The sequence below is a fragment of the Stegostoma tigrinum genome, chromosome 4 (assembly GCF_030684315.1).
Source record: "Stegostoma tigrinum isolate sSteTig4 chromosome 4, sSteTig4.hap1, whole genome shotgun sequence".
NCBI lineage: Eukaryota > Metazoa > Chordata > Chondrichthyes > Orectolobiformes > Stegostomatidae > Stegostoma > Stegostoma tigrinum.
In genome coordinates, this window is record NC_081357.1 from 76,435,495 (window position 1) to 76,458,075 (window position 22,581).

Genomic DNA, 22,581 nt, shown 5'->3' on the forward strand with positions numbered 1-22,581 from the left:
AACTGGATTGAATTCCACTTTATATCATGCCTAATTGATACTATTTCTCAAGCATATATTGAGCCTTATTAGAACTATGTGGATACTGAGGATGAAGTGAGACAAAAGGGGATAAAATAATTAAGAAAAAATCAGTTACATGGAACAAACACACTGAAATGGTGAGTCTACTACAGTAGCCCTGTTTGCAGATCTTGGGAAGGAAGAAGTGGTGGGTTATTTGAGTTTATGGGACAATGAGATTGAAGTCTGTAGAGGGAAAATTTCCAGAGGAGATGAGATCAGTTGCAGTCTTAGCAATTCAATAACTTACTGGCTGGTGCTGGGGTCACAGTCCAAGAGAGGTAGGACGACATGCCAGTTAGTATTCCATTTTAATAGCTAAAGGTTGATTTACCAAATAAATGGTCAAAATTTGTGCACAGTGTTTAAAACTTAAAACACAATAAATTGTGTCCCCTAGTAAAACTCACCCAACACCATACACATTTGTACTGGCCATGGCAGATGCAATTATACCAGCTATACCTCCAAGTATTCCAGGCATGCCATGAAGATTGTGTACACCACAGGTATCATGTATCTTCAGTTTAGATGCAAAAATTGGCTGGAGAAAGAAAAAAATCTTAGTAAAATAATTGGTGCTGTTTTTTTCAGTGAGAATGGTAAACATTTTCTATTTAAGTGACAAATAAATTTCTAACCTTATTTTGTGAACTAATCGTATCTACCCATAATCAATCTCAGCTCTTTGCTAGCCGATCATTCACTCATTATAGAAGCAGAAGTGTTGAGGTCAAATGAAGAAAAAGCAGAAATAAAAAAACCTTTAAAGCTGTTGGAAATGTGTTAGGTCAGCAACTGGTCTTTGTTCAGAATAATTTTGCTTAGCATCTTGCTTCTGTCTGTTCTGTTATTGGGGTGTAAATTTGATCAGTTCTGTCATGATCAGAAACCTAATGCACCACATTACAAACCAGACAGCAAAGCTCAAAATGGCTTCCTTATTTCATCTCTTAACACTAACATGGAATTACATGACTTTTCCTGTCAAAATTTTCCATCAAAATTGTTTTACTTCCATTTCATTTTGAAACCTTTTGAAATCAGTTTTTGTTTTATTAGCTCATTCTAATTTTTTAAAATATTATAAGGTTTGTGAATCTATTAGCTATCTATAGCTAAGAGTAGTTTGCATTATTAGCATTCTTAGCTTCTACCTGACATTTTCTTTTCCTCACATAGGTCAATCTTATTAAGGAGCCAGGTAAAATATTTATTAAGGGGAGATCCTAAACCATCTGCTAACACAGAGATTGTAGGAACTGCAGATGCTGGAGAATCTGAGATACCAGGGTGTAGAGCTGGATGAACACAGCAAATCAAGCAGCATCAGCGGAGCAGGAAAACTGACATTTTGGGCCTAGACCCTTGTTCAGAAATGGGGGAGGGGAATGAGGTTTCTAAATAAATTGGGAGAGAGGGAGAGGTGGGTAGAAGATGAATAAAGCAGAAGATAGGTGGAGAGGGGCCAAAGAGGCTGGGTGGAGCCAGTAAAGGTGAGTGTAGTTGGGGAGGTAGGGAGGAGATAGGTCACTTCAGGGAGGACGGACAGGTCAATGGGGCGGGATGAGGTGACTAAGCAGGAGATGGGGTGGGGCTTGAGATAGGAGGAGGGGATAGGTGGGTGGAAGGCAGGTTAGGGAGACATGGACAAGCTGGGCTGGTTTTGGGGTGCGGTTGGAGGAGGGGAAATTTTGAAGCTTGCGATTTCCATGCTGATACCATTGGGCTGCAGGGTTCCCAAGTGAAATGTGGGGTGCTGTTCCTGCAACCTTAGGGTGGCATCGTTGTAGCACTGCAGGAGGCCCAGGACGGACATGTCATCTGAGGAATGGGAGGGGGATTTGAAATGGTTTGCGTCTGGGAGGTGCAGTTGTTTAGTGCAAACCGAGCGTATGTGTTCCGTAAAGCGGTCCCCAAGCCTATGCTTGGTTTCCCCAATGTAGAGGAGGCCACAACGGGAACAGCAGATACACTATACCAATTAGCCGATATGCAGGTGAACATCTGCTTGATGTGGAAGGTCTTCTTGGGGCCTGGGATGAGCATGAGGCAGGAGGTGTAGGAGCAGGTGTAGCACTTCCCGCGGCTGCAGGGAAACGTGCCAGGTGTGGTGAGGCTGGAGGGGAGTGTGGAGCGGTCAAGGGACTCATGGAGAGAGTGGTCCCTCCGGAAAGCAGATAAGGGTGGGGAGGGAGAAATGTCTTTGGTGGTAGGGTCAGATTGCAGATGGCAGAAGTGTCGGAGGATGATGCGTTGGAACCGAAGGTTGGTGGGGTGGTACATGAGGATGAGGGGGATTCTGTTTTGGTTGATATTGTGGGGAGGGGGTTTGAGGGATGAGTGGTGGGAAATGCAGGAGACACAGCCAAGGGCATTCTCGACCACTGAGCAGGGGAAGTTGCAGTCCTTGAAAAAAGAGGATATCTGAGATGTTTGAGAATGGAATACCTTATCCTGGGAGGCAAAAGAATTGGGAATAGGGGATGGCATTATTGCTGGAAGGTGGGTGGGAGGAGGTGTATTCTAGGTAGCTGTGGGAGTCAGTGGGCTTGAAATGAATATCAATTTCCAGGTGGTTGCCAGAGATAGAAACAGAGAGGTACAGAAAGGAGAGAGAGATATCAGAGATGGTCCAGGTGAACTTAAGGTTGGCGTGGAAGACGTTGGTGAAATGGATGAACTGTTCAAGCTCCTCATGGAAGCACGAGGCAGCACCAATACAGGCATCAATGTAACAGGGGAAGAGTTGGGGTTTAGGACCAGTGTAGCTATGCAAGAGGAATTGTTCCACGTAACCTCCAAAGAGGCAGGCATTGCTTGAGCCCATGTGGTAACCCAAGACCACCCCCTTTGTCTGTAGCAAGTGGGAGGAATTGAAAGCAAAGTTATTAAGGGTGAGGACGAATTCGGCTAGGCGGATGAGGGTGTTAGTGGAGGGGGACTGGTTGAGGCTACAGGACAGGAAGAAGCAGAGGGCCTTTAGGCCATCTGCGTGGGGAATGCAGGTGTACAGGGACTGGACATCCATGGTAAAGATGAGGTGTTGGGGACCAGGAAATTGGAAGTTTTGGAGGAGGTGGAGGGTGTGGGTGGTGTCATGGTGGTAGGTAGGGAGTTCCTGGACCAAGGGAGAGAAAATGGAGTCAAGATAGGTGGAGATAAGTTCAGTGGGGCAGGAGCAGGCAGAGACAATAGATCGACCAAGGCCGTCAGGTTTGTGGATTTTGGGTAGGAGATAGAAGCGGGCGGTGCGGGGTTGGGGGAAAATGAGGTTGGAGGCTGTGGGTGGGAGGTCGCCTGGGGTGATGAGGTTGTGGAGAGTTTGGGAGATGATGTTTTGATCAAGGAGGTGGTAGGAGAAGGTGTCGGAGAGTTGGCGCCTGGCCTCGCCAATGTAGAGGTCAGTGTGCCATACTACAACTGCACTTTCCATGTCTGTGGGTTTTATGGTGAGTTTGGGATTGGAGTGGAGGGTGCGGAGGGCTGCCCATTCACGTGCCACCCCACCAACCTCCAGATCCAATGCATCATCCTCCGACACTTCCGCCATCTGCAATCTGACCCTACCACCAAAGTCATTTTTCCCTACCCACCTTTATCCGCTTTCCGGAGGGACCACTCTCTGTGAGTCCCTTGTCCGCTCCATGCTGCCCTCCAGCCCCCCCATACCTGGCACTTTTCCCTTCAACCACAGGAAATGCTCCACCTGCCGCTACACCTCCCCCCTCACCCCCATCCCAGGCCCTAAGAAGACTTTCCACATCATGCAGATGTTCACTTACACAGATGGAACCTTGCAGCCCAATGGTATCAATGTGGACTTCATCAGCTTCAAAATCTCCCCTCCACTAAACTCATCCCAAAACCAGCCCACCTTGTTCCCAGCTCCCTAACCTGTCCTTCCTCCCACCTCAAGCCCCATCCCCATCTCCTACCTACTAGCCTCATCCCACCCACTTTACTATCCGTCCTCCCTGGACTGACCTATCCCCTCCCCAATTCCCCATCTACACTCACCTTTACTGGCTCCATCCCTGACTCTTTGACCTGTCTGTCTCCTCGCCATCTATCTTCTCCTTTATCTATCTTCTATCTGATTGAGGTGCATAAAATTATGAAGGGCATGTAGGATTGGGGTGGGTCAGGACGGGAAATGCAGGGTTAGGGTTGGTGGTGGGTGTGGGTCGGGTGCTCTTCAGGGAATTGGTGCGGACTTGATAGGCAAAATGGCCTGCTTCTACACGAGACTGTTTGATTCCGTAAGCAGGGTAGTCAGGATGAAACCTTTTCCTTTGGTGAAGGGATCAATGGCTGGTGGCATAGATTTCAGGTAAGAGGCAGAAGATTTAGAGGAGATGTGAGGAAAGCCTTATCACCCAAAGTGTGGTGGGAGCCTGGAAATCACTGCCTGTAAGATTGGTAGAGGCAGACACCCTCAGTAAAATTTAAAAAGTATTTAGATGTGCACCTGCAAAGGCAAGGCTTACAAGGCTATAGGTCAAGTACTGGAAAATGGGATTAGAACAGTCACTTTTTTTTGACCAGCGTAGATGTGATAGGCCAAACCGATAGTACAGTTTTTTCTGTACTGCAGATCCCTATGGCTCTATGCCTCTCAGTAATGCATTTTCAGGAAGGAGAGAGAAACAGAACAAATGATAGAAGAGAACAGAGTGAATTAGAATCAATAAAAACCAAAAGAATTGCAGATGCTGGAAATCAGAGACAAAAACAGAAGTTCCTGGACAAGCTCAGCAAGTCTGGCAGCGTCTGTAGAGAAACTCAAAGTTAACATTTTGGGTCTGGGAAGGGTCACTGGAACCGAACCTCTAACTCTGATTTCTCTACAAAAATGCTGCCAGAATTGCTGAGCTTTTCCAGCAATTTCTGATTTTGTTTCTGAATTAGAGTCACATAAGAGGCAGAAATATTATTGAAGAGAAGGAAAGAAATATTGAGACAGCGAGGAAGAGAAAAGAAATGAAAAATAAGAATAATGTTAAGAAATTTGATTTGAAAAATCTCCAGGAACAATTTACTGCCTGCCAGTCTAAGATTCTATTGTTTCAATTGTTTCTTATTTTATACCTTCAAGGTTGAGCTTCATATCAGGATTATAAATCACATCATACAGATGAAATACCATCTCTAAATATTTGCAGCAGGATTAATTCATATGTACAACAATCATCCAGAAATTCTTCAAAGTTTATGAGTAGTCTTATGGTATGTTTCCATCTATGTGAAGTTAAAAGTAGAATGGCACAAATCATTCATTTCTCTCTCCTCTACAGACTGCTAGTCTTTTCATACATTAATAATAATGGTTGCCATGAGTTCGGTGTTACTTTTCCAGCATTTCTCGACTATTTTCAGGGTTAAAATGAGTAATAATTTTTAGCCATGGGGATCTATACTCTTAATTCAGCATTTTAATTGGTATGTTTATTTATTTAGCCAGCTTGTAATGATGGTAAATAAATGTTATTCTCAGCAATAATGATTACAGTGAAATTTTTCCAACATGTTTTGTTACAAGCAAATTTCTGCATAAAATTTGCATTTTAATATGTTTTTCAAAAGAGGAAATCAAGTTGCAATTTTTGCTGATATCATGTGTTATGAATTGTAACATGGATCATTCACATATAGGAGTTTAATAATGGGTTTTATACATGGAGAGATCTTCAACTTGATCAATTCGCTCCAAACCAAGGTGAAAGTATACACTTTCACAAAATCACAGATTTAATAATGCAAAAATCAGAACCTACTGTCAGATATTTAAATCCAACAGTGGAGATTATTCCAGCTGTAAATCCAATCAACAGACTTCCATAAGGGTAGATCATCATGTCAGCAGAGGTCCCAGCAGCTACACCACCTGCCAGAGTAGCATTTTGTATGTGGACCTGCACAAAGAAAGTAAGCACTAACTTCATTTGAGATACATCAAGTCAAAATTTGCTTGACATGCTAGAATCAGCATAATTTGTAAGAATCAGTCAGAATAAAGAGTTGCTTCAAACATTGTCATTTTGGAAGATGTGCCTGTCAGAATTAATTTTCTTTGATTAGAAAATGTCAAAAAAATAAATTAAACTCATAGAAATGTAAATACATATTTCACCATGAACTGGATTAAAAATAATATGGTGGTGCACAATCATTTAAATTCTTTATACAGATTTAATTACCCTACAAGTTAGGGTGAACATTGATTTGTTTAAAAAAAGTCAGTAGCTGTGTGCACTGCCTCATTAAAAACTATCAATGCTACACTTAATGTCTAACTGAAGTCCAACAGAAGGACATCGGATGGGAAAGTTCATCTTGAATTGTATTACCCTTGTGTTAGAAAATACCATTTGGCCACCCAGATGAAATTCACATCCACAAAATCCTTCCCTTCTCAAATTCCCAAACATTGATTTACAAAGAACAAAGAAAATTACAGCACAGGAACAGGCCCTTTGGCCCTCCAAGCCTGCACCGATCCAAATCCTCTATCTAAACCTGTCGCCTATTTTCCAAAGATCTGTATCCCTCTATTCCCTGCCCATTCATGTATCTGTCTTGATACATCTTAAATGATGCTATCGTGCCTGCCTGTACCATCTCCGCTGGCAACTCGTTCCAGGCACCCACCATCCTCTGCGTAAAGAACTTTCCACGCATCTCTCTCTTAAACTTTTCCCCTCTCACCTTGAAATCGTGATCCCTAGTAATTGAGTCCCCCACTCTGGAAAAAAGCTTCTTGCTATCCAGTCTGTCTACGCCTCTCATGATTCTGTAGACCTCAATCAAGTCCCCCTCAATCTCTGTTTTTCTAATGTAAATAATCCTAATCTACTCAATCTCTCTCCACAGCTAGCACCCTCTCCAAACCATCCACATCCTTTTGTTAATGTGGCAGCCAGAACCATACACAGTATTCCAAATGTGGTCAAACCAAAGTCGTATACAACTGCAACATGACCTGCCAACTCTTGTACTCAATACCCCGTCCGATGAATGGAAGCATGCCGTATACCTTCTTGACCACTCTATTGACCTGCATTGCCACCTTGAGGATACAATGGACCTGAACACCCAGATCTCTCTGTACATCAATATTCCCCAAGGGCTTTTCCATTTACCGTATAGTTCACTCTTGAATTGGACCTTCCAAAATGCATCACCTCACATTTGCCTGAATTGAACTCCAAATGCTATTTCTCCGCCCAACTCTCCAGTCTATCTATATTCTGCTGTAATCTCTGACAGTTCCCTTCACTATCCGCTACTCCACCAATCTTAGTGTCATCTGCAAGCTTGCTAATCAGACCATCTATACCTTCCTTCTGATCATTTATGTGGATCAAAAACAACTGTTGTCCCAACATAGATCCCTGTGGAACACCACTGGTCACAGTTCTCCATTTTGAGAAACTCCCTTCCACTACAAGCCTCTGTCTCCTGTTGCCCAGCCAGTTCTCTATACATCTAGCTAGTACAACCTGGACCCATGGGACTTCACCTTCTCCATCAGGCTATCATGGGGAACATTAGCAAATGCCTTACTGAAGTCCATGTATTTGACATCTATAGCCCTTCCCTCAACTTTGTCACTTCCTCAAAGAATTCTATTATGTTGCTAAGACATGACCTTGCCGGCACAAAACCATGCTGCCTATCTCTAAAAAGCCCATTTTCTTCCAAATGTAAATAGATCCTATCCCTCAGTATCTTGTCCAGCAGCTTCCCCCACCACTGTCGTCAGGCTCACCGGTCTATAATTACCTGAATTATCCTTGCTAACCTTCTTAAACAAGGGGACAACATTAGAGATTCTCCAGCCCTCCGAGACGTCACCCGTGCTCAAGGATGCTGCAAAGATATCTGTTAAGGCCCCAGCTATTTCCTCTCCCAGTTCCCTCAGTAACCTGGGATAGATCCCACCCAGACCTGGGGACTTGTCCAACGTTTTGCCTTTTAGAACACCCAACACTTCCCCCCTTCTTATGCCGACTTGACCTAGAGTAACCTAGAGATATGCTGTAGTATAGCAAGACGAAAGAATTATTTCAACTCAGCTGATGAAATGCTCGAATTTCTTGGAATTTAATCTGTAATGAGGCAATTTGAGGAGCAGAAAATTTGGGATTCAATTTTCTCAGCACTTAGTAGGAGCACAGTGACCGTTCATCCTATTACACAATTGCTGAAGAAGCTTTAATGGATGGAAGGGCTCCACCTTGTGGTCAATAGTTAAGGTGTTCAACTTCAAGCAATAATACCAATCAAGAGTGGAATTTTCCCATTCTCAGTTTTGTCTTTTGTTGAACGAGATTCATAGTGCTAATCTGCTATGGCATAAAGTGAAATTTCTCACACAATCAACTGCTCTTCACCTCACTAATTATGCAACCAGGCTCTCGGACATCTTGCTCAAGGAATCATGTGGCCAGAGAAGTGGAAAGTTCTCATTTATGCTCCTGGGGCCACGTGGCAAGTTCCAAATCATTTCAGGGCACAACAAGCCAGAAACTGCTCCTCACACTGTGATGCTTAATCTTCATCATCAAAGACATGATCCTGAAGAAAGGAAAGTTTGCTCTCACATTTCAGTAAGTGACCTGAATGGAGTGTGAAAAGGAAGGCAATCCTATTTCCTCTCAACGGCCACGGGAGGTTGTACCACCAAATCCACCAGATTTGGATACAGTCTGCAGCCTGGCTGAGTGTTTTGTTGTCAGTGAGAAGTTACACTTAGCAGTGCAGCAAGGTCACTGATTTTCTGCACCCCACTAGGGTAATTACCAGCACCTTCTGTCTGCTAACTCACACTCACAGGTTGGAGTATGTGGTATGTCAAAGCCAGTGGATAGAAGGACGTTTTGGACTGGGCCGTAGCGGTGATGTCTTCTGACATTACCTGCGTAAGTATTAATGTAACTGAAGCACAGCTCCCTAAATTCTCTGCCTTTCACAGATCCTTTCAAAGTCATTCAGACACAAGGGAATTCCACACTGGAATATTCCATTTTCCAGAGAATTCCCATGGAGTCGGCTGTCTTTGGGATTCTGCATTGTCCTGGAGCACAACTCCAGTCAGCATGGTCCAATGACTTTGTGGCCATCGGAATAAGTGGCTCCATGATAAAATGATTGAATATGAAAGTATTCATTCTCACCATGTCCAATTTTCCTTTCTTATCGACCAAGCTAGACAGAGCATAAGCAGTGAGTACACATGCAGCCAGTGAGAAATAAGTGTTGATAATAGCTCTATATTGTCCATCAGGATTTTCCACAATGGCAGAATTGAAGCTTGGCCAAAACATCCATAAGAAGAGAGTACCTGTAAAACATTGAGTTTTTCAAATTGTTGACAAAATTTTTGTTGTTGAGGAGATTCCTGACTCCTGGTCTGCAATAACCCATGTCAACTTTTCTAACACAATTGTTTGCTCTTCATCTCATTAGTTCTGCAGCTGGCCTCTTTGACACCTGTCTCATAGGATCGTTAGTAAGGGGAGATCAAAATCCTCTGATAATTCAAATTGAAATACATGCCCCCAAACTGTTACAGTAGGAGTAGGGATCCCCCTAAAAATTAGAACCAAAACACCCAGAGAAGCTTGCTTTACCTTGCCTAATCCTTTAAACAGTTACGAAGAAGGGGAGGTTAAATGAAAGAAAATCGCGGAAATCCACTTTTTAACTAACTAGTAACAATTTACTTATTTAACCCAACAGTGAACAAATTAGTAGGACCACTAACAAATCAAACAATCCCCCCTAACTCCTAACTAATCCTTAACTGAACAAAATTCTACTGGTATGCTATTTCAGTAAACACAAGACCCAACATCTTGATTATCTGAAGAAGGGTCTAGGCCCGAAATGCAGCTTTCCTGCTCCTCTGATGCTGCTTGGCCTACTGTGTTCATTCAGCTCTGCACCTTGTTATCTCTGTCTCTGGCTTGCTACAGTGTTCCAGTGAGTCCCAACACAAGCTGGAGGAACAACACCTCATTTTCCACTTGGGGACCCTACAGCCCTCCTGACTCAATATTGAGTTCAATAATTTTAGAACCTAAACTCTCCCATGTCCCAGTGCCCTACCCCACACACCAGGCCTTGTTACCACATAGCCTGCCATTGAACACCCACTGTTGTTAGTCACTAACAGTCCCCATTAACAACTATTCACCCTCACAACGTGATCATTAGCAACTCCTTTATCTGTCCAACTGTCTTTCTGTCTCTTTGGGACCTAGCATATCGTTTACTCCCTACCCCACCCACCTGTCTATTTTCTGCAAATAAACTGACGTTTTCCCAGCCACTATCAGTTCTGAGGAAGGGTCACCGGACCCAAAATGTTAACTCTGTATTCTCCTTTACAGATGCTGCCAGACCTGCTGAGCTTTTCCGGCAAATTTGTTTTCGTTCCTGATTTACAGCATCCGCAGTTCTTTTGGTTTTTACCCGCTTATATAACCCAAGTAGTAAGAAAAACATAAATTAAAACTTAGTGTCTCAAAGTCCACACAGAATGTGCCTCTCAGAATGCATTGTCTACTCCACCATTTCTCAAGGTATAAATGCCTTTCTTCCTACTCTCTGGATGTTTTCTGTGTGAAGGTTCTTAGCTAAAGTGCGATGGTACCTTTTATGGATAAGATGGTGCTTTCGTAGAGCTTAGCAATTTCTTGTGAGAGCTAAGTGCTTGTCTCTCAGATGGCGGTTCACTCTGACACCTATTTTCAAAAACCCTCCCCTACATACCTTGAATAGCATGTCAATTTTCTCACAATAGCATTGCTCCAAGATTATCAAAACCATCAGATTTAAAGATTTAAAGATTTAAATGATTTCTGAAGAAGGGTCTGGGCCTGAAACATCAGCCTTCCTGCTCCTCTGATGCTGCTTGGCCTGCTGTGTTCATCCAGCTCTACACCTTGCTGTCTCAGATTTAAATTAATTGGCTTTCAATCACTAAGTGCTTAGTTTAGATTAATTGGCTGATTCCAGCTCATTAACAAAACATAAAAATACAGTTAAATTTTCCAAACACACAGCCAATTTATACATTTCCATTTTAGAACTGTCTGTATATCTTACGTTACACGCAGGCACTTGTTTTTTTCTCTATAAGTCTCTAGGTTTAGAAAGCATTTTATCTCTAAATTTTTTTAACAAACAAATTCTAGCTTCCTGCCTTCCAATTCATGATTACGTCGTAACAAGATTGTGAGGCAGAAGCGCTCGTGACTGCGAAGGACATTGTGACAGGCACACAACATCACTGCAAGCCAGGAATTATCTCTCTGAAACATTGTCTTTCGCAGGCCCGTCCAGTCCCCCTCCACCGACACCCTCATCCGCCTAGCCGAACTCGTCCTCACCCTCAACAACATCTCTTTCGATACCTCCCACTTCCTACAGACTGAGGGGGTGGCCATGGGCACCCGCGTGGGGCCCAGCTATGCCTGCCTCTTTGTAGGTTACGTGGAAAAGTCCCTCTTCTGCACCTACACAGGCCCCAAACACCACCTCTTCCTCTGTTACATTGATGACTGTATCAGCGCCGCCTCTTGCTCCCCAGAGGAGCTCGAACAGTTCATCCACTTCACCAACACCTTCCACGCCAACCTTCAGTTCACCTGGGCGAACTCCAGCACATCCCTCACCTTCCTGGGCCTCTCAGTATCCATCTCAGGCAACCAGATTGTAACTGATGTCCATTTCAAGCCCACTGACTCCCACAGCTACCTAGAATACACTTCCTCCCACCCACCTTCCTGCAAAATTTCCATCCCCTATTCCCAATTCCTCCGCCTCCGCCACATCTGCTCCCACGATGAGGCATTCCACTCCCGCACATCCCAGATGTCCAAGTTCCCGCAACACATCCCTCACACCCCACCCCCGCCACAGCCACCCAAAGAGGATCCCCCTCGTTCTCACACACTACCCCACCAACCTCTGGATACAACGCATCATCCTCCGACACTTCCGCCATCTACAATCCGACCCCACCACCCAAGACATTTTTCCATCCCCATCCTTGACTGCTTTCCGGAGAGACCACTCTCTCCGTGACTCCCTTGTTTGCTCCACACTGTCCTCCAACCCCACCACACCCAGCACCTTCCCCTGCAACAGCAGGAAAAGCTACACTTGCCCCTACACCTCGTCCCTCACCCCTATCCCAGGCCCCAAGATGACATTCCACATTAAGCAGAGGTTCACCTGCACATCTGCCAATGTGGTATACTGTATCCATTGTACGCGGTGTGGCTTCCTCCACATTGGGGAAACCAAGCGGAGGCTTGGGGACCGCTTTGCAGAACACCTCCGCTCGGTTCACAATAAACAACTGCACCTCCCAGTCACGAACCATTTCAACTCCCCCTCCCATTCCTCAGACGACATGTCCATCATGGGCCTCCTGCAGTGCCACAATGATGCCACCCGAAGGTCGCAGGAACTGCAACTCATATTCCGCTTGGGAACCCTGCTGCCCAATGGTATCAATGTGGACTTCACCAGCTTCAAAATCTCCCCTCCCCCCACTGCATCCCAAAACCAGCCCAGCCTGTCTCTGCCTCCCTAACCCGTTCTTCCTCTCACCCATCCCTTCCTCCCACCCCAAGCCGCACCTCCATTTCCTACCTACAAACCTCATCCCACCTCCTTGACCTGTCCGTCTTCCCTGGACTGACCTATCCCCTCCCTACCTCCCCACCTCTCCTCTCCTCTCCACCTATCTTCTTTTCTCTCCATCTTCGGTCCGCCTCCCCCTCTCTCCCTATTTATTCCAGAACCCTCACCCCATCTCCCTCTCTGATGAAGGTTCTAGGCCCGAAACGTCAGCTTTTGTGCTCCTGAGATGCTGCTGGGCCTGCTGTTTTTATTCAGCTTCACACTTGATTGTCTCCCGGTGTCAGGTCTGAAATATGATTCAGAAATGCTAATCTCCAATGAAAGTTTTAAATTAGTACTGGATTAGATTTGCTTATTCAATAAGGAGGCAATAAGTGCAAACCAGGTAATGGTCATGACCACTCAGGGCCATTATTTTTGATGCTCACTCTTGCAAAGTAATGACTTGCCAATGGATTGAAATTTGATCCAGGTCAGTGGCATTTCTGAGTCAGTGGATGCACGAATGATGTAATTGCCCCAAGTAAGATCACACATTCTAACAATTCTATTCTCTTCAGAGAAAAACAATTAACACCTACTCTGCAGCACACTCTCTAGAGCTTTCTGTATTGATGTCAACAGTGAAGATAATGCCTAAAACTTTGCTTGGTTAGCCCAAATACAATGAAATGAAAAATACATATGAAATTTGTTCTATTGAGAAATCATTAGTTGAAATAATGATCAGAGATAATGGGAACTGCAGATGCTGGAGAATCTAAGATAACAAAGTGTGGGGCTGGATGAACACAGAAGGTCAAGCAGTACTTTAGGAGCATAAAATCTGACGTTTCGGGAAGAAAGGTCTTATTCGTGCATCTGAATAAATGTGTGTGTTTAAATAAAGTGCTGTAAATGCATCAGCAATAACTGAACTGAGAGATATGAAGAATCAAAGAAGTTTAGGAAGGTTTTTCCAAGGCTTTGGACCTAGACACCTGAAGACCACTGTGGGATAGGGGATAAATATAAGGCCCGAATTTGAAGAACACAGATTACATCAAGCAGGTAGGTCTGGAGGAGATTACAGGGATTGGGAGGGATGAGGGCATGAAGACTTGAACAAGAGTATGAGAATTCTCAAACGAAAGCAGCAAAGCTGGGTAGGACTGTAACGCTAGACAGAGGTAGGTAGGTAGGTAGGTCGGTAGGTACGTAGATCAGAAATAGCCTGGCTAGTACACACTAGCATTTTATACTCCAGGGATCTGCTACTAATTTCTAAAATAGTTGCTGTGTGTAGTACATTTTTGCTTACCAATCATAGCAAACAAGTCTGAGTGATACACAGATCCTTCTTTATCATGGTCACCTTGTAATCCTGGTCTGTAGAGGACACGACTGACAGCAAGACCAAAGTATGCACCAAAAGCATGAATAGTCATCGATGCACCAACATCTTTGGCCTGTAAAATACCCAAATACCGTTTGTCATTTTAACTCAGTTAATGAAGATGCATAAAACTCCAAATTGCCTTAGGATGAAAAGTTATATTTGCATGCCTAGTTCGTTGCCATAGGAAATCAAAACTTAAACTGTTGTAAGTATTCAGGTCAGGCAACATCTGCAAAGAAAGAAAAAGTTACAGTTGTTGGTCTCATTAGATATCCTTTCACAGATGTTATCTGGCCTGCTGAATATTTCCAGCAATTTTTGTTTTTAATTTGGGATTGAAAGTAGAAGTCAGAAGGTGGTGGCGCTGGGCTGCTTTTCAGACTGGAGGCCTGTGCCACAAGGATTGGTGCTGGGTCCCACTGCTTTTCATCATTTATAAAAATGATTTTGATGTGAACATAGGAGGTATAGTTAATAAGTTTGCTGATGACACCAAAGTTGAAGGTATAGTGGACAGTGAAGAAGGTTTCCACAGAGGATAACAGGTCCTTGATCAGATAGGCTAATGGGCTGAGAAGTGGCAGATGGGATTTAATTTATAAAAATATGAGGTGCTGCATTTTGGAAAGGCAAATCAGGGCAGGACTTATATACCTAATGGTAAGGTCCTGGGGAGCGGTGCTGAACAAAGTGGAGTGCAGGTTCATATTTCCTTGAAAGTGGAGTCCCAGGTAGATGGGATAGTGAAGAAGGCATTTGGTATACTTGCCTCTGTTGGTCAGTGCATTGAGTATCGGAGTTGGGAGGTTATGTTGAAGCAATATTACAGGACATTGGTTAGGATTCTTTTGGAATACTGCATGCAATTCTGGTCTCCCTGCTACATGAAGGATGTTGTAAAACTTGAAAGGGTTCAGAAAAGATTTACAACAATGTTGCCAGAGTTGGAGGGTTTAAGCTAAAGAGGGAGGCTGAATAAGTTGGGGCTTTTTCCCTGAAGCGTTGGAAGCTGAAGGGTTACCTTATAGAGGTTCATAAAATCATGAGCAGCATGGATAGGGTAAATAGACAAGATATTTTCTCTGGGGTAGGGAAGTCCAAAGCTAGAGGGCATAGGTTTAAGGTGAAACAGGAAAGATTTAAAAGGGACCTAAGGGCAACATCTTCATGCAGAGGGTGGTGAGTGTATGGAATGAATTGCCAGAGAAAGCGGTGGAGGCTGGTACAGTTACAACATTTAAAAGGCATCTGAATGGTACAGGAATTGGAAGTGTTTAGAGCGATATGGGCCAAATGTTGGCAAATGGGACTAGATTAAGTTAAGGTATCTTAACTGAGTTGGACCAAAGGGTCTATTTCCGTACTGTACATCTCTATGACTCTATGGCTACGACTGGGCCTGCTGTGTGTAAGGTTCCCAAAACATGGCTTCTCTTACCATTGCTTGTTTAGTGTTATGTTCATTAAACCTGTTGATGTTTACTCACCCGAATGTAGACCTGATCTTACTAGCTGATAACAAACGGTGAGTACTCTCGCTGAACCAGAAGTGATTGGAAAGTCGGAACGTAAAGTGAAATCCAGTGGCAATACCATGCTAAAGGTGAAGGACAAGGCCATCTCAGCAATCTAGCCATGGAGGAGATTGACTACCAACAGACTTTAAGGTCAAACCGATTACTAGACCAGTCTGTCAACCAGCACAGACAGTATTATCGGAAACTAATTTCAAATTAAATAACGAATTCTGCCCTAATCCCAGAGCAGCTAGCAAGAATCATTGATAACATTGTGTGGAGCTGGAGGAACACAGCAGGCTAGGCAGCATCAGAGGAAAAGAAAAGTTGACATTTCGGGTCGGGACCTTTCTTCGGAGACCCGTTTATCCAAATGTTCTCTGTGTTCCTTCAAGTCTACACTGTGTTATCTCTGACTCCAGCATCTGCAGTTCTTACAATGCCAGGAATCAAATTATCGTAGCAGTTGTAGAACCGAAAACATATGGAAAATGCACCTACCGCCATATTTCAAGATTCTGGAGATGATTCAAAGAAGTTTCAGAGGCAGGGAATAGGCCCTGCCAACACTGTACAAAGCAATGCTTAAAGTCACAACAGTCTCTTAAGATTACAAAAAAAACGGAAAAAGCAGCAGACTTTTCATTTCTTGGTGAATTTACAGAATGGGATAGTCAATATTGGAGTGCTAATAATGCTGTCAATGGCTACCACACTCACTTCAGATTGGTCACAGAGCGGAAGTCACTGTTCTGCCATTCAGACTTCAATGAATGTGAAGGGTTAACCAAAGCCTTTAGACAGTTGTAACACGCAGATGGAGCCAAACTCAAGGTCGAATGCAAGGTTATCTTCAGCAATGTCAAGGCACAAAGACAATGACATTGTTGAAACCCTTTATTTTATCTACAGCCAGCCATACTCACTGCTCAGCAGGACAGCTTGTAGAAACCTCAACTGTGTCTTTATGGTAGATTCACTTATCAATCCGAAAGCATCAACTAAATTTTAATCAACTATAAAGTACTTTAAAGGCCTTGATGAAATTGTACTCTGAGCACCATACCACACTGAAGGCTGGAAGCTACCTATCTGTTGTAGCTACGTGCTATAAGCCATTTGCTTGTTCATGCACCCAGCAAGGTTTCACACTCAGTTAAAGTCAAAGTTGAAATTCAAATTGAGCTCATGCCCTGGAAACAAGTTATTTAAAAACTTATACAGCCAACTATCTGGTGTTTAGCGATGGTATCAGTTCCCAAGCTGAATGGGTGCACTGGAATTTATCTTGACTTAACGTTCCTGAACAAAGTCCTTCAATGAGAGCTAAATCAGGGCTTAGGGAACAATAATCCGAAACCCAGAGTGCTTCAGGAAGTGGCCCTAGAAATATTGGCGGTCATCTTCCAAAACTCTTTAGATTCTTGACCAGTCCCTATGGATTGGAGGGTAGCTAATGCAATCCCATTATTGAAAAATGGAGGCAGACAGAAATCAGGGAATTAGGCCAGTCAGCCCAACATCAGCAATGGAGAGATTGTTCAAATCCATTATAAAAGATTAAATAGCTGAGCACTTGGAAAACAGTGACAGCACTGTAAAGAATCAGCACAGGTTTAATGAAAGGGAAATCATGCTTGACAAATCAACGTTAGCAAGATCAGCATTATTTGAGGCTAGCAAGCCCATTTATCAGCCTGACAATGGCCAGGAAGAAGCTGTTCCTGAACGTGCTGGTGCAGGTGTTCAAGCTTCTGTATTTTCTGCCTGATAGAAGAGGTTGTAGGAAATCATTACTGGGATGCGATGGGTCGTTAATGATGTTGGTATCCTTTCTGCAGCAACGAGCTGTGCAAATAGAGCTCATGGATGGAACGGTGGCTTCTGTGATGGTACGGGTGGTGCACATAACAGTCCTGGGCAGAACATTTGCCATTCCAGGCCTTTTTGCACCAATACAGTATGCTTCCAATGATAGATCTGGTGAAGTTGGTGAGGATCTCAATGGACATGCCAAATTTCCTGAGCTGCCTGAGGAAGAAGAAGCGTTGTTGTCCCTTCTTGACTATTGCATCTACTAGGGAAGCCCAAGACAGGCTGTCGGTTATTGTCATTCTGAGGAACTTGACTCTCCACCCTCTCAACCTCAGTTCCGTTGATGTAGATGGGACATGTTCTCCTCCTTTCTTTCCAAAGTCAATGATCAATTCTTTTGCTGATATTGAGAGAGAGGTTGCTCTCATTGCACCATGACACCAAGTCCTCTATCTCCCTTCTGCATTTGACTTGTCATTGATTGACATTGATTAGTTTCAAGGAGTTAGATATAGTTCATAGGACTAAAAGGATCATGTTTACGGGTAGAAAGTGGAAACAGAGTACTGAGCTGAATGATCAGACATGATCATATTGAATGGCAGAGCAGGCCTGAAGGGCTGAGTAGCCTACCCCAGATCCCAAAACAGATCCACAGCGGACAGAAGCCATCAAGACATTTCCATCTCATAAGAATATCATGGATGTCAGTGATTTTTGTGATTGCAGAACCAGGCAGGAAATTTCTTACCTCTCTTAGCCCAAGCTAATGAATCTCTCAGAGAACTTTTGAAGCATTTTAGTTTTGTCTTTTAAAATCCAAGCATACATACCTGCAGGACTGAAGTGACCAAGTGCTCATTACAAGCAAATATGGTAATCTCGAGAAGAGTCATAATCAGCAGTTGGATTGGACTGGTCTTCCCCAAGACAGCACCAAATGAAATCAGGGCAGTTGCTGTGCTGAAGTCTGCATTAATTAAGCTACACAAAAACATTTAAATTACTTTCCACTGTATGTTTTCTGAATTCAGTTCAATGGCTAATTAATGCAATTGGCAACCAATAGTTACAACGGAACTCAAAACACTCAATTGTTGTGCATCTATAATCAATGGAATTTAAATTATTTCTGTTCAATTTCATGACCAGTGCAGTTTTCATAATGTTAGTTAATAGTTACCTGAGGCTGATCAGGAATGCCGATGTGAATTGTTAGATTTCAGATTAGTTGATAAAAGATAATAATAGATACCATCATTTGGGATTTTATCCTGTTCCACATGTAATGGAAAGCTACAAGTAATAAAACAATCTTAAATAATACCAGAAATGCAAAAGAATAGCTGCCATGGAAAATTGTAATGGAATACTTTTGTTTGTCACTGTTTGTTGTGAGACTGTGATTGGGACAATTTGCATACCAGGAAAGAGAAAAGCAATTTTTACTATTTTTCTAATCTGTGTTTTAGTTCTGGATGTGAGTTTGCTCGCTGAGCTGGAAGGTTAGTTTTCAGACGTTTCATCACCATTCTAGGTAACATCATCAGTGAGCCTCCGACGAAGCGCTGGTGTAATGTCCCCCTTTCTATTTTTCTGGTTAGGTTTCCTTGGGTTGGTGATGTCATTTCCTGTGTTGGTGATGTCATTTCCTGTTCTTTTTCTCAGGGGATGGTAGATTGGCTCCAAATCAATGTGTTTGTTGATGAAGTTCCAGTTGGAATGCCATGCTTCTAGGAATTCTCGTGCATGTCTCTGTTTGGCTTGTCCTAGGATGGATGTGTTGTCCCAATCAAAGTGGTGTCCTTCCTCATCTGTGTGTAAGGATACGAGTGATAGTGGGCCATGTCGTTTTGTGGCTAGTTGATGTTCATGTATCCTGGTAGCTAGCTTTCTGCCAGTTTGTCCAATGTAGTGTTTGTCACAGTTCTTGCAAGGTATTTTGTAGATGACGTTTGTTTTGTTTGTTGTCAGCATAGGGTCTTTTAATTTCATTAGCTGCTGTTTTAGTGCGTTGGTGGGTTTGTGGGCTACCCTGATGCCAAGAGGTCCGAGTAGTCTGGCAGTCATTTCGGAAATGTCTTTGATGTAGGGGAGAGTGGTTATGGTTTCTGAGCCCGTTTTATCTGTTTGTTTGGGTTTATTGCTGAGGAATCGGCGGACTGTGTTCATTGGGTATTCATTTTTTTTGAATACGCTGTATAGGTGATTTTCCTCTGCTCTGTGTAGTTCCTCTGTGCTGCAGTGTGTGGTGGCTTGTTAGAATAATGTTCTAATGCAGCTTCGTTAGTGGGTGTTGGGATGGTTGCTCCTGTAGTTCAGTATTTGGTCCGTATGTGTTGTTTTCCTGTAGACGCTGGCTTGAACTTAAAAGACCCTATGCAGACAACAAAACAAACGTCATCTACAAAATACCTTGCAAGAACTGTGACAAACACTACACTGGACAAACTGGCAGAAAGCTAGACACCAGAATACATTAACATCAACTAGCCACAAAATGACATGACCCACTATTACTCGTATCCTTACACACAGATGAGGAAGGACACCACTTTGATTGGGACAACACATCCATCCTAGGACAAGCCAAACAGAGACATGCACAAGAATTCCTAGAAGCATGGCATTCCAACTGGAACTCCATCAACAAACACATTGATTTGGAGCCAATCTATCATCCCCTGAGAAAAAGAACAGGAAATGACATCACCAACCCAAGGAAACCTAACCAGATAAATAGAAAGCGGGACATAACACCAGCGCTTTGTCGGAGGCTCACTGATGATGTTACCTAGAATGGTGACGAAACGTCTGAAAACTAACCTCCCATCTCAGCGAGCAAACTCACATCCAGAACCTCAACTTGAGCTACAAATCTTCTCAAAACTTGCTGTGTTTTAGTTTTATTACAATGCACCCCTTATAAGGCTTTTAAAAAATTTAGTTACACCTTCGATTTGAGCTACTTCTTTTATCTTTCTGCAAAGTATGAAAGAAAATCAAATAATTATAATACAGACTAAAACTGAAATAATAAGGGTAGATTTCTCTAATCTAGTGACATTGTCATATTGCGAATTCAGGTGCCAGATTCGGAGCAAAGACTCGTCAGAAATTCTTAGCCATTAATTTCTTATATGAGCTCTGAAGTCAAGCATGCAGTTAGCCAATAAAAGGTTAAATATACCTGAAAATGTCAACTTTGATTTTTCCATCTTTTAAATGGTGTAGCCAACCTTGCATCAGAGTGCCCCACTGAAGACCAAATGCTGCAATGAGTAAATTAAATCCTACACTGCTGAATCCATACTTCTTCAAGAAGGTCATCAGAAAGCCAAATCCAACAAAAATCATTACGTGCACATCCTGGAAACCTGAATAAGAAATATACATAACTTGTTATTATCATTGGCTCATCCAAAACACTATACAGAATGTAAGGGTTGGATTTTGCTGAATTTCAGCATGTGACTGTGTTTTACAATTAGCATATTCAAATGCATTGGTCCTGGTCATTAGTTTCAGGGCTCTGTGATTATTGTCGGGGAGTAGCAGTGAGAAGACAGCTACTCCTTAGATCATTGGATAATCTGGATACAGATCACTGCTTCCGTTTTGAGGGTGCTCGGGCTTGTTGCTAGAACCTGACTCTCCAGTTTGAAGAATTCCTGTGATCCAGGAGGAGCTCTTTGAAATGTTGGCTAAGTTGCAAGGAGGTTTACTCTCCATTTAAATTGCTCCATGTGTTCTGAGACTCGTTGATACTCATATTGACAATGTTTGTACCAGAAAATGAAAAACAAGAGAAGTAGCACTGAGTGCGTCGTAACACAACAAATTGGAAAAGAAGAGATAACAAAGTGTGGAGCTGGATGAACATAGCCGGCCAAGCAGCATCTTAGGAGCACAAAAGCTGATGTTTCGGGCCTGAATCCTTCATCAGAAAAATTGGAAAAGAAATTGTTTCCATAATGCTATGATTATTTACAAAAAGGATAAACTGTTAATAAACACAAGGATGTTTTGGAAAGGGTGCAGAATATTCTCAAAAGTGGGAGGGATCAGCAGGAGGTCATTGAATACATTGGAATCAATGATATAGGAAGAGAAAAGAATGAGGCTCTGATAAGAGAATATAGCAAACTAAGCAGAAGGTTAAAAAGGCGGTCCTCGAGAGTTGTAATATCTGGATCACTCCTGGTGCCAAGTGCTAGATTAGGAATAGCAGGACAGAGCAGATGAATGCATGGCTGAGGTTCTGGTACAGGCGAAAAGGATTTACATTTTTGAGTCATTGGAATCTATTCTGGGGTAAAAGTGACCTATTTAAGAAGGACAGGTTGCACATAAATTGAAAGGGAACAAATATACTGGCAAGGAGATTTGCTAGAACTAAGCAGGAGGATTTAAATTAGTTAGGTGGTCTTGGTGATGAAGGGTGGGGAGAGTGGGGAGGGATTGTCGGGGGTGGGGGTGTGGTGGGTGTGACCCAGAGATAGTGAGAAAAGCGATCAGCCTGAGGCTGGAGCAGTTGGGAAAAGGAACAAGTCAAACAGTCAAGGCAGTCAGGGGCAAAGTGGAGAAGATAAATTAAACTGCATTTATTTCAATGCGAGAGGCTTGACAGGTAAGGCAGATGAACTCAGGGCATGATTGGGAACATGGGACTGGGATATCATAGCAAGGGCGGGAGGTTGGTGGTGGTGCAGAGGGCAAGAGAGGAGGGAGAGTGGCATTTTTTATTAGGGAAAACATTACGGCTACACTTAGGGAGGATTTCGGGGAGTCTGTCCAGTGAAGTTATTTGGGTGGAACTGAGAAATATGAAAGCCATGTTCGCCTTATTGAGGTTATATGATAGTCATCCCAATAATCAACGGGAAATTGAGAAGCAAATTTTTTAGGAGATCTCAGTTATCTGTAAGGATAGTAGGCATTAATGGGAGGGGACTTTAATTTTTAATCATAGACTGAGACTGCCATAGTGTTAGGGGCTTGGATAGAAAGCTGTTTGTTAACTGTGTACAAGAAGGTTTTCTTATTCAGTACATACAAGTACCTGCTAGGGAAGGAGCACGGTGCTGTACTGCATTATGTCTATGCCATTGACTGCTTATTGCTGGCAACCATGACAGTTGCATGGCT

The 22,581-nt window shown here is 43.1% G+C and overlaps 1 protein-coding gene across 3 annotated transcripts in view; it reads right to left on the bottom strand.

Moving 5' to 3' along the window:
- rhag (Rh associated glycoprotein) overlaps nt 1-22,581 on the bottom strand; it is a 40,249-nt gene that overhangs the window by 10,282 nt on the left and 7,386 nt on the right. The window contains exons 2-7 of one of the 3 annotated variants that reach the window (XM_059645439.1): nt 20,624-20,810; nt 18,267-18,417; nt 14,078-14,171; nt 9,243-9,409; nt 5,841-5,978; nt 474-607 (exon numbers count right to left, since the gene is read on the bottom strand). In XM_059645439.1, the coding sequence (XP_059501422.1) occupies nt 474-607; nt 5,841-5,978; nt 9,243-9,409; nt 14,078-14,171; nt 18,267-18,417; nt 20,624-20,810 (871 nt within the window). Of the gene's footprint in view, nt 1-473; nt 608-5,840; nt 5,979-9,242; nt 9,410-14,023; nt 14,172-18,266; nt 18,418-20,623; nt 20,811-22,581 lie in introns of all 3 variants that reach the window. The other 2 variants (XM_059645438.1, XM_059645440.1) reach the window with 2 other exon arrangements.